Source organism: Ascaphus truei, chromosome 20 (genome assembly GCF_040206685.1).
Source record: "Ascaphus truei isolate aAscTru1 chromosome 20, aAscTru1.hap1, whole genome shotgun sequence".
Classification (NCBI taxonomy): Eukaryota; Metazoa; Chordata; class Amphibia; order Anura; family Ascaphidae; genus Ascaphus; species Ascaphus truei.
In genome coordinates this window covers 1,290,666-1,302,856 of record NC_134502.1, presented here as the reverse complement: position 1 = coordinate 1,302,856, position 12,191 = coordinate 1,290,666, and the positions used below count along the sequence as shown (strand labels likewise).

Genomic DNA, 12,191 nt, shown 5'->3' with positions numbered 1-12,191 from the left:
CAGTGATAATTCTAATGATAATATACCATTTGAAAAATAAAATGGGCGTTCAGTGAAAAAAATAGAACAAACCAGTCCAAATGTTGAAAAATAGAGTTAAAAAAGTCCAGGAAAAAAATGTATATCAGTCACAGTATGGAGTAGGCAGGGCTTCTTAAATGATCTAGCCAGATCACAGAAATCTAAAAGAAAGGGAGAAAAAGAAGCGCCAGCTCCATAGCATAATACTGTATGTATATATTAGAAATTTATTTAAGAACAAGAGTGGCCGCCAGGACATGCACTCACTTCAAAATAAAAAAAAAGCATTCATGGGAGACAATCTGTAAAACTGCCAGGAGCTGTGGGAGGATAATACAGCCACACAATATAGCATAGGTGTATGTGGGTGGTGAGTAGCGGATAAGTATCCGTTGGTGGATGGATGGTACATCAGAGAGTCCCCTCTGTAACAGCAGTGAGGGTAGTGATCTGTGCTCCGTCCTGCACTGTAGGGAAAGTGTCCAAGTATTTCGTATGCAGACCTCCACCCTCTGTGTATCTGGTGCAGGAACACTGCCACAGCAGCCTGTCAGGAGCGCCTCACTTAGCTCTGTTCCACACTCTGTGTATCTGGTGCAGGAACACTGCCACAGCCGCCCGTCAGGAGCACCTCACTTAGCTCTGCTCCACCTGGAAGTTTCCACTGCTCCAACCACCTGGTGTAAAACACAGGCTAGCAACCTCCGAACAGCTCCCTATCGGCGTAGTGACGTCGGTGCGTCACGACTTTCGACGCGTTTCGTCACACAAGTGACTTCTTCAAGGAATGATGGGCTGCTGAATGCTATGACCATATATACCCTATTCAGCAATCAAAGTTAATTGAATATAGCTGTGACAAAGTAGCAGCTGCCCATCATGTCATGAAAAGGGTTCAACAACAAGAGAAAAAGACATCCTCATATAAACAATGCAATTGAAATGCATAATCCACATTTCCCATATAATATCGAACCATATAAAGATCGTCGATATATTGCCCTATGTGATTACATTGAAGGTAGTAGATATGTAAAAATTATAAAATGCAAATGATAATAAAAGAACTAAGGAACAGTCTAAGTATAGGACACTGGCATGCTAATAAACCAGTTACATCTATATACAACTAAATAAAATTCAAATGTATGATGATTAAGTTCGGACCTGTAGAATTACAATATAAAAAAACTAACTAACAACGAAATCAGACAGGCTAGTCTAATGATAAAATTGGAGTGTACAAGAGACTGTAATGGCAGTGAATCTAAATCATGTTTATCCAATAAACTAAAAGCATACCAACAATAAAGGTGAGTACAAATAAAATAATATATTATTATAATAATAATATAAACCCTTTTCTTGTGACAAAGCGCCACTCAATGGTTTAAGCTGATAGGAAGGATGAGCCAAGGCAGCTAAAAGAGTTGCCCTGATCCTTGAAGGACTTGGAGACGACACTAGACCAGAATGCTAGTATCAATGCATTCGTTTAACCCCTGGGGTGCCAGTGTACCCAACCGGTAAATCCAGTAGGATTCCCGTATACATAGGGTTTTAAATCTGTCTCCTCCTAATCTAGAACTGGGAATGGTTTCGATCCCGATAATCTTTAAACTCGCGGGATCTCTGGACTGGACATTGGGAAAGTGACGTGGGACACTATGAGTTAAAATCCCTTTAATAATTGCACGCCTATGCTCCAGGAATGTAAGACAAGGGGATCGTTTAGGGCGCCCAACATACTGGATGTTGCAAGCACACGACAAGATGTGATGATGACTGATTATTCTTCTTCGTGCCAGATTTTTTATCACATCTAATTTTAGATTTCTTGAGAACATCTGCTCTATCAATAGCTCTCATCCTGTTGTAAGAATCTTGGACTATGCCAGAGTCATACACCCTTAGAAGCGAACTGGGATATCAGTCGACGTGATTGATTTTCAAAAGCAGGCATGGTTGAGCAGTTCCGTCTGAGTCTATTAAATTGACTCAGAGGAATATTTTGAATCCATTTTGGATGATGGTTGCTCCCTGCATGGAGATAACCATTCACTGCTACATCCTTAAAGTGAACTTGAGTCTGAATGATGCTACTCACGTCAACTGATATATCCAGATCGAGAAATACAATTTCATGAGGATGACTATGAGAAATACATTTTAGTCCAAGATCATCCATTACCTGTTTGAGACTATCCTCATCTCCATCCCAGATGATCAAGAGATCATCAATGTAGCGGCCATAGAATACCAGACGCGCCCCCAGCCGTACATTTGTCCAGATGTACTTAAACTCCCAGAACCCATAAAGAGGTTCGCGTAGCTGGGGGCGAATCATGAACTCATGGCCGTACCACAGGTTCGGAGATAGAAGGCATCCGCAAAAAGGAAATAGTTGTTGTTCAATATAAACTGGATTTGGGATAGAACAAACTTGCATTGATTGGGCAGCTGAGTGTCATCAGCTGAAAGAAAGCACTTAACAGCCCGGAGACCCTTTTCATGCTCAATGCATGTGTATAAAGACTGAACGTCACAGGTAGCCCACAGTCATCCACATGTAGTGGTGTTAAGTTTATTACTAAATTCAGTGGATATTCCAAACAAATTGCAGAAGTGTTTAACTGGCATTGGAGTATAGTCATGTGTGATCCACATTTGAATAAACATCTCACTCCCAGGGTACCTGTCATTTTCCGCAAAGCTACCAACATTAAAAACCAACTGGCCCCCAGTAGGCTAAGGGACTTGGTCCCTGTTACGGACCCTGAGAGTGGTCATCTCGGTAGCCGCAGATGTGGCAGGTCCAGGTGCATAATGTGTAAACACATGACTGTATCCCAATCTTTCTCGTCCTCTTTTTATGGGGTCACACATCCCATATAAAGCTCTATTCAATGCTTGACCACTCATGTGGTCTACGTCTTGTTGTGTGCTTGCAACATCCAATACGTTGGGTGCCCTAAACGATCCCTTTGTCTTAGATTCCTGGAGCATAGGCGTGCAATTATTAAAGGGATTTTAACTCATAATGCCCCACGTCCCTTTCCCAATGTTCACTCCAGAGATCCCGCGAGTTTAAAGATTATCGGGATCGAAACCATTCCTAGTTCTAGATTAGGAGGAGACAGATTTAAAACCCTATGTATACGGGAATCCTACTGGATTTACTGGTTGGGTACACTGGCACCCCAGGGGTTAAATTAATGCATTGATACTAGAATTTTGGTCTAGTGTAGTCTCCAAGTTCTTCAAGGATCAGGGCAACTCTTTTAGCTGCCTTAGCTCATTCTTCCTATCACCTTAAACCATTGGGTTTTCTCCACGGTATTGCATTAGCTTATATGGGCTCCATGTAATAATGTTTTTTCAGACAAAAGGTGACACATTGCGTGCTCATTTGCATGTCATTTCCCAGAATCCATTGCTGCAGTGGAACCACTGTATGCTGGGGATAATGGTGAAAGGCAGGGTTGCAGAACTGTCTAGACATGTGAATGTGCTCTCAAGTGATCTTTATATTTGCTATATGCAATACGGTGGAGGTTTCTTGTTGACTTTTTCACCCACCATAACTTAAAACGTGATGGTAAACCCTACAGTCTTGAAAATTGCAAAGCCAGCAGTACAACCAACCTCACACTGATGATCCCCATTAAGGTTGAAACATGTCTGTGAGTGGTTTCTCTGGCTCTGCATCTGGCGCTGGTGCACTCCCGTATTCGGGCAGAGTTCACGTATGCCAAGTCCACTGGCACGGTTTCGGAGTTTACCTCCCAGTGGGCGTTAGGCGGGGTGCTCTGCTCGGTATCCCCCATCATGGGTTCTTTTGAGTTAACCCTTTTGTTTTAAGTGCACTTTTTAAAGTGCACTTGTTGGTTCCATTATATTTTTGTTAGACTGGTTTTTCTTTGTTCTACTTGGCAACAAGTAGAATTGCTGTTCAACTGAATAGGCCGGCTTCGCCGGCCAATCAGTTTTAAACCAGATCAAAATAGACCCAAAATAGACCCAAAATAGACCCATGCTGTGCTTTAAAGCTGTGTTAACAGCGAGCATTTGCTTATATGGGCTCCATGTAACAATGGTTTTTCAGACAAAAGTTGACACAGTGTACTCATTTGCATGTCATTTCCCAGAATCCATTGCTGCAGTGGAAGCACTGTATGCTAGGGATAATGGTGAAAGGCGGGCTTGCAGACCTGCCTAAGACGTGTGAATGTACTCACAAGTGATCTTTTGATTTGATATATATATATATATATATATATATATATATATATATATATATATATATATATATATATATATATATATATATATATATATATATATATATATATATATGTTCTTCAGTATTAGGTGATGCCTTTTTTTTATTTGGACTAACAATTTATGTCATAGGACAAACTTTCGAGACTTGTCCTCTCTTCCTCAGGTCAGCAATACGGGTATACAAGGGTTTCTACAACTTAGACAGGGTTTGGGGGGGGGGGGAAGGAAGAATAAAGAACAGAGAGGCACTGGAAGGGTGTTAAACCTGAGATAAGGAAGGTGAGAATTAAGGATGGGGGGGGGGGGCTGTACACCCACAGCAGCAAAGAGGGGGAAGAGGATGCTGGGGGGGGGAGAGAATAGGATGGCACAATGGCAGGGATATAGATAGATAGATAGATAGATAGATAGATAGATAGATAGATAGATAGATAGATAGATAGATATGAGATAGATATGAGATAGATATATATGAGATAGATAGATATGAGATAGATAGATATGAGATAGATAGATATGAGATAGATAGGTAGATAGATAGATAGATAGATAGATAGATAGATAGATAGATAGATAGATAGATAGATAGATAGATAGATAGATACACAGATAGATACACAGATAGATAGGTGTATTAGTAGGGAAAACATTTTCCTAATTTCAGGTCCCCTCCCTAATTATTAGAATGACTATATTTAGCATAGGGAAGTGAATGCTCACAGACCTCTCCCTGCACCACACAACATATCTAACCTCTACATACACTCGCAACAGACAATAAGTTTTCTGATGTCATCCAAGCTGTCATATGAGGTCAGGTAGAAGGTATATATGCAGGTAGAGGGGTTCCTGTCCCATACTTTCTGGTGAGTGGAACGCTGATAGCTGAGTGATTACATTAGGATATCGTGAGAATTACAGGGCTCAGCAAGATGATGCTTCTAGGACTGGTTATTCTTCTAGCTGGTAAGTGTATTATATATATATTAATTATTGTATAATAACCACAGGATATGTAATATAATATTGTAATTAATAATAATGACAATTGTTTTTTTTTTTGTAGTTTGAGGCTTGAATATTTGTTAATGACTAATATACAGAACATTCTGTGTGCTGTATCTTGTACAAGTTGGCATAACCTTTTGCAGATATACTATATATATATATATATATATAAATATATATATATATATATATATTATATACATATATATGTATATATATATATATATATATATATATATATATATAGATACACACACATCTATATATATATATATAGACACACATGTCTCTGTCGCTCTCAATCTCCGTCTCTCTCTGTCTCTCTCAATCTCCCTCTCTCTCTCTCTCTATATATATATATATATATATATATATTGAAATGTGTCTATATAGGCTGCCACAATGTTATAGGTTTTACACAGTTACCTCAATTAGATACAATTTGAAATAAACACAGGCGCAATGTAAGACAATATATGTAGGTACGTCTGATTAAACAAACTATAAGGAGATAATGATGGATCCGCGATGGTGTAAAAATATAGATAGGTAGAACCTAAAAAAAATGATGAAAGAGAAACAATATAGTGACTTATAGTAATACTGGTTTATAAGCGCAAAAGGTAGACAGCTACCTACAATGTAGCAGACAATAACAGCATTGTGGATAACAATCCCTGCACGTCGGGGGGGGGGGGGGGGGTGGATGTTGGCGTCTCTGCCTCCACGCTGGTGTCTCACGTGACCGCCAATCGAATTCTGAGCTCCAGCTCTCGCGGGACTTTTCCTCTCTGTCACGCTGAGATGACGTCAGGAGAATCCAGGGGTATTCCGTCAGCTGTGAGAGTCCTGCTGCTGACGTTACAATCTGTGCTGCCGGTTCACTGACTAATATCAACGCAGTCTATTAAGCATAAGGTTAAGCCAAAAACCTCAACCCCGCGCGTTTCGTTGCAATCAGTAACTTCCTCAGGGGTAATTGTCCTATGATTGGGGCTTGTTCTTTATTTAGGTGGTCATATCTTGTGATAGGCTAATTGCCAATAGTGCCAGAGGGAGAATTACTCTCTGCATTGCTTGGTTTGTGTACTTTTTGTTTAGTTTGTGTCATCAAAATGATATTTCGCTAGGATACTATACCCAATGCAAACACTGCCCCTATTAATTAAGCACAAGGACATAAACGAGTTAAATAGGGGGATAAGTAAGCTCCTGTGGAAGGGAAAAAAACCAGAATAGAACTCACAAAATTACAATGGGAGGAATTAATGTACCAATATAAGGAATTATAACCTAGCATGTCTTCTAAGTCACGTAGGCGACTGGATTCTAGAAAAGGACTACTGTACTACTCCTCCCCGGAGATAGAGAAGCAGTTCACCTACCCGTTTTCACTAGTGGAGCTTCAGCTCTTCATTTAGAATGGAGCAAGCTACGGTAGGAACTCAAATTAAACATACTAATTAGAGACATAATTATAACATGGAAAGCAACGAGGAAAAAAATGTAAGCTATCATACTCGATCTCTAGATGTCTACCAATCCAGGGCAACCATATATTCCCCCCCAGGGAAGGATCAAAAAAAATGTGTAAGTCATGGAGGAGGAAGGGGAGTAGTTACCGAGACCATATCATTAAGAAGGAAAAACAAGAATGTATGCCCTACCAGTATCCCGTCCTCATATACGATTTACCAGAAAACCAAATTTTCCCATATATTCAACCATGGCAAGAAACGCCGAGACACAAAAAAACATATACAGGTGCGCCGACGAGGATTCTAAAACTTGCCTTAAACTTGCCTTGGAAAATCTGGGGCTATCACCAACAAGACCCAGGTACATGCTGGGTACATGCTGGGTACATGCTGGGTACATGTTGGGTACATGCTGGGTACATACTGCAAACATTTCAGTGACATTTCTGCAGAGACTAATGGCCCATCGGATTAACACAGCAGGGTTCCCTGGCAGTCCTATTCGGTTTGAATGGGACTGCCAGGGACCCCCGCTGTTAATCCGATGGGCCATTAGTCTGTCTGCAGAAATGTCACTGAAATGTTGCAGCTTGTTCCCAGCATGTACCCAGCATGTACCCAGCATGTACCCAGCATGTACCCAGCATGTACCCAGCATGTACCTGGGTCTTGTTGGTGATTGCCCCAGATTTGTTTTAGAATACTCGTCGGCGCTACAGTACTAAAAAAAACAATATATTTGACAGCTACTTCAGCCAGATAAACCACACCAAGATATTCATTAGCTGAACTACATAAATTTACTAGGGACCAGGAAATGGAAAAAGAACAACAGGAAAAACCTGAGTTCTAATCAACCGGATTGACAGGAGATACAGACGATGGAAGAGTTCGTAACTGGGTACGTCCGAACATGTAAAATAATAGTGTCGAAATATTGGAGAAGAATTAATACAGATTAATGCCCAGAGCCTATATTCTCTGTGTGAGTCAAATAAAAAAACATTGAAGCAGGCACAACAAATATCCGAAATGCGGGCTGAATAAAGCCAAATCTCAAGCTTCGCCTCTGGACATGCGATAAGATCCCAGAATTCTGGGCCCAGGTCCTGCGATATATAAAAAGGGTAACAAAATTTAACTGGGAAAAACACCCACTCCCCGTGTTATTCGCCAACACTGAGCCACAGTCGATTAAAATCAACCCAAACAGAAAAGCGTCTCTCCCATCAGCTAAAAAAGCAATCATGATCAAGAGGCTCGATCCAGATGCCCCAAATATAGAGCTACTTAAATCTCTCCTCGTCAGCAAAATAACAAATGAACAGTCGCAGAATGAACAGTATAACACATTCTACTCCAAGTGGGAACTGATTATAGCCTCATTCCCACTTCGAGAACAGGGTAAATTTAAGTACAGAATAAGATAGAACTAGAGACAGAGAGAAACTCCAAACACCTAGTAGCTGTCAGTGGGGTGGGTGGATTTTCCCCTCACCCCTCACTCCCCTCCCCCTCCCCCCCCCCCCGCAGTCCTCAAGAATCAGAACCCTGAATCCAACCAACCAGAAGAGGTTTTAACTAAGGTATAAACAACCTGTCTAATCCAACCTATGGTTTAAAGTGTAGTAGAATTAGTTTGATTTCAAGTTACAAAAAAAGGGTGCAGACGGTATACAGTACTATACAGTATACTGATAAGGGAATGTCAAATGTGATGAAAGTCACCGAATCAGGTCGAAATGTAGACTGATGCCTGCTACGGTTAGAATATTCGATAGGTGACAATAAAGGATCCCCTCTACTGTTTAGGATTCCCTTCAAGATATTGTAACTTCGAAAATGTAAGCAGCGCTCTGTGATGAGATGTATCTGTAGTCACCCAAACAGAAATATGTTTAAAAGAAAAAAAAAATAGAAAAGGCTTCAGTCCGGGTCTTTTTTAGTCTTCATACTATTCACATTAATAGTTGCCGCATTCAGCGGAGAGGGGCACTTTGGCATATGTACAGTAGTGAATCCATCACCACCATTTTTCTTTTTATTAATACTTTTCTTCTTGGCCGTACGCTTTCTCCCGGGGGGCTCTCTGATGGCAGATTTCTCTTATTTGATGGTCCGGCCATCTCAATGTCCTGAATAGATCCAGACCGCTGCGGGGTCTGACTGCCCGACATATCGGGGTCTGCGTCATCCATCTTTTCACCCCAACTCTTTTCCTCTAATACTGTTCCTCATATGTATTGTGCAAAGAGATTCCTTCTGGGGCAGTTTAATTATCTTCCGTTGCTGTAGTTTTCGTTCCAGATGAGCTGGTTTGAGCAGTCTTGTTTTTCCTTTTTATTGTTTCCCATTTATCACCATCATCTTTGCGAGGTTCTCCGCCATCTTTGCGAGGTTCACCGCCATCTTTGCGAGGTTCACCGCCATCTTTGCGAGGTTCACCGCCATCTTTGCGAGGTTCACCGCCATCTTTGCGAGGTTCTCCGCCATCTTTGCGAGGTTCACCGCCATCTTTGCGAGGTTCTCCACCATCTTTGCGAGGTTCTCCGCCATCTTTGCGAGATATATCACCTTCCTGAGTAGGATTCTCTGTAGCTCAGCCGCTCCTGATTCTGCTAAGGGTTTTGATGCAATTTCCATCTCTAATGCCTCAAAAGCCTCTGCTGCCTCAGCGTTCTCCACTGCTTCAGCCATTTCTACCTCAGACCCTTCTTCCTGTGCTTGGGCTGTTTGCTGGTCTGTCTCAGGTGCATTTCAAGCATTATTGAGGCTCTCAGCTTGGGCTGTTTGCAGTGTGTCTGCCTTGGGTGTGGCTGCTGATTCCTGCATCTTTCTGCTCCCCTCAGCTGTTTGCACGGTCTCTGTCTCAGATGCTGCTGCATGCAGGGTCTGTCTCAGGTGCAGCTGTATGCAGGGTCTCTGTCTCAGGTGCAGCGGTTTGCAGGGTCTCTGTCTCTGGTGCAGTTGTTTGCAGGGTCTCTGTCTCAGGTGCAGCGGTTTGCAGGGTCTCCGTCTCTGGTGCAGTTGTTTGCAGGGTCTCTGTCTCAAGTGCAGTTGTTTGCAGGGTCTCTGTCTCAGGTACAGGTGTATGCAGGGTCTCTGTCTCAGGTGCAGCTGTTTGCAGGGTCTCTGTCTCAGGTGCAGCTGTTTGCGGGGTCTCTGTCTCAGGTGCAGCTGTTTGCTGGGTCCGTCTCAGGTGCAGCTGTTTGCAGGGTCTCTGTGTCAGGTGCAGCTGTTTGCAGGGTCTCTGTCTCAGATGCTGCTGCATGCAGGGTCTCTGTTTCAGGTGCAGTTGTTTGTAGGGTCTCTGTCTCAGGTGCAGCTGTTTGCAGGGTCTCCGTCTCAGGTGTAGCTGTTTGCAGGGTCTCTGTCTCAGGTGCAGCTGTTTGCTGGGTCTCTGTCTCAGGTGCAGCTGTTTGCAGGGTCTCTGTCTCAGGTGCAGCGGTTTGCAGGGTCTCTGTCTCAGGTGCAGTTGTTTGCAGGGTCTCTGTCTCAGGTGCAGCTGTTTGCAGGGTCTCTGTCTCAGGTGCAGTTGTTTGCAGGGTCTCTGTCTCAGGTGCAGCTGTTTGCAGGGTCTCTGTCTCAGGTGCAGCGGTTTGCAGTGTCTCTGTCTCAGGTGCAGCTGTTTGCAGGGTCTCTGTCTCAGGTGCAGCTGTTTGCAGGGTCTCTGTCTCAGGTGCAGCTGTTTGCAGGGTCTCCGTCTCAGGTGTAGCTGTTTGCAGGGTCTCTGTCTCAGGTGCAGCAGTTTGCAGGTTCTCTGTCTCAGGTACAGGTGTATGCAGGGTCTCAGTCTCAAGTCCAGCTATTTGCAGGGTCTCTGTCTCAGGAGCAGCTGTTAGCGGGGTCTCTGTCTCAGGTGCAGCTGTTTGCTGGGTCTGTCTCAGGTGCAGCTGTTTGCAGGGTCTCTGTGTCAGGTGCAGGTGTTTGCAGGGTCTCTGTCTCAGATGCTGCTGCATGCAGGGTCTCTGTTTCAGGTGCAGTTGTTTGTAGGGTCTCTGTCTCAGGTGCAGCTGTTTGCAGGGTCTCTGTCTCAGGTGCAGCTGTTTGCAGGGTCTCCGTCTCAGGTGTAGCTGTTTGCAGGGTCTCTGTCTCAGGTGCAGCTGTTTGCTGGGTCTCTGTCTCAGGTGCAGCTGTTTGCAGGGTCTCTGTCTCAGGTGCAGCGGTTTGCAGGGTCTCTGTCTCAGGTGCAGTTGTTTGCAGGGTCTCTGTCTCAGGTGCAGCTGTTTGCAGGGTCTCTGTCTCAGGTGCAGTTGTTTGCAGGGTCTCTGTCTCAGGTGCAGTTGTTTGCAGGGTCTATGTCTCAGGTGCAGCTGTTTGCAGGGTCTCTGTCTCAGGTGCAGCGGTTTGCAGTGTCTCTGTCTCAGGTGCAGCTGTTTGCAGGGTCTCTGTCTCAGGTGCAGTTGTTTGCAGGGTCTCTGTCTCAGGTGCAGCTGTTTGCAGGGTCTCTGTCTCAGGTGCAGCAGTTTGCAGGTTCTCTGTCTCAGGTACAGATGTATGCAGGGTCTCAGTCTCAAGTCCAGCTGTTTGCAGGGTCTCAGTCTCAAGTCCAGCTATTTGCAGGGTCTCTGTCTCAGGAGCAGCTGTTAGCGGGGTCTCTGTCTCAGATGCTGCTGCATGCAGGGTCTCTGTTTCTGGTGCTGTTGTTTGTCGGGTCTCTGTCTCAGGTGCAGCTGTTTGCAGGGTCTCTGTCTCAGGTGCAGCTGTTTGCAGGGTCTCCGTCTCAGGTGTAGCTGTTTGCAGGGTCTCTGTCTCAGGTGCAGTTGTTTGCAGGGTCTCTGTCTCAGGTGCAGCAGTTTGCAGGTTCTCTGTCTCAGGTACAGGTGTATGCAGGGTCTCAGTCTCAAGTCCAGCTGTTTGCAGGGTCTCTGTCTCAGGAGCAGCTGTTAGCAGGGTCTCTGTCTCAGGTGCAGCTGTATGCAGGGTCTCTGTCTCAGGTGCAGCTGTATGCAGGGTCTCAGTCTCAGGTGCAGCTGCATGCAGGGTCTCAGTCTCAAGTCCAGCTATTTGCAGGGTCTCTGTCTCAGGAGCAGCTGTTAGCGGGGTCTCTGTCTCAGATGCTGCTGCATGCAGGGTCTCTGTTTCTGGTGCTGTTGTTTGTCGGGTCTCTGTCTCAGGTGCAGCTGTTTGCAGGGTCTCTGTCTCAGGTGCAGCTGTTTGCAGGGTCTCTGTCTCAGGTGTAGCTGTTTGCAGGGTCTCTGTCTCAGGTGCAGCAGTTTGCAGGTTCTCTGTCTCAGGTACAGGTGTATGCAGGGTCTCAGTCTCAAGTCCAGCTGTTTGCAGGGTCTCTGTCTCAGGAGCAGCTGTTAGCGGGGTTTCTGTCTCAGGTGCAGCTGTTTGCAGGGTCTCTGTCTCAGTTGCAGCAGTTAGCAGGGTCTCTGGCTCAGGTGCAGCTGTTTG

The 12,191-nt window shown here is 44.3% G+C and overlaps 2 protein-coding genes across 3 annotated transcripts in view; both read left to right on the top strand.

The window, feature by feature from the left end:
• The window catches only part of LOC142470645 (uncharacterized), a 192,373-nt gene that overhangs the window by 58,769 nt on the left and 121,413 nt on the right, over window positions 1-12,191 (top strand). The window lies entirely within an intron of this gene.
• LOC142470644 (uncharacterized) overlaps window positions 5,084-12,191 on the top strand; it is a 39,960-nt gene continuing 32,852 nt past the window's right edge. The window contains exon 1 of one of the 2 annotated variants that reach the window (XM_075577239.1): window positions 5,084-5,271. In XM_075577239.1, coding sequence (XP_075433354.1) covers window positions 5,238-5,271 — 34 coding nt within the window. In that variant the 5' untranslated portion in view covers window positions 5,084-5,237. The remainder of the gene's footprint in view (window positions 5,272-12,191) is intronic. The other variant, XM_075577238.1, reaches the window with a different exon arrangement.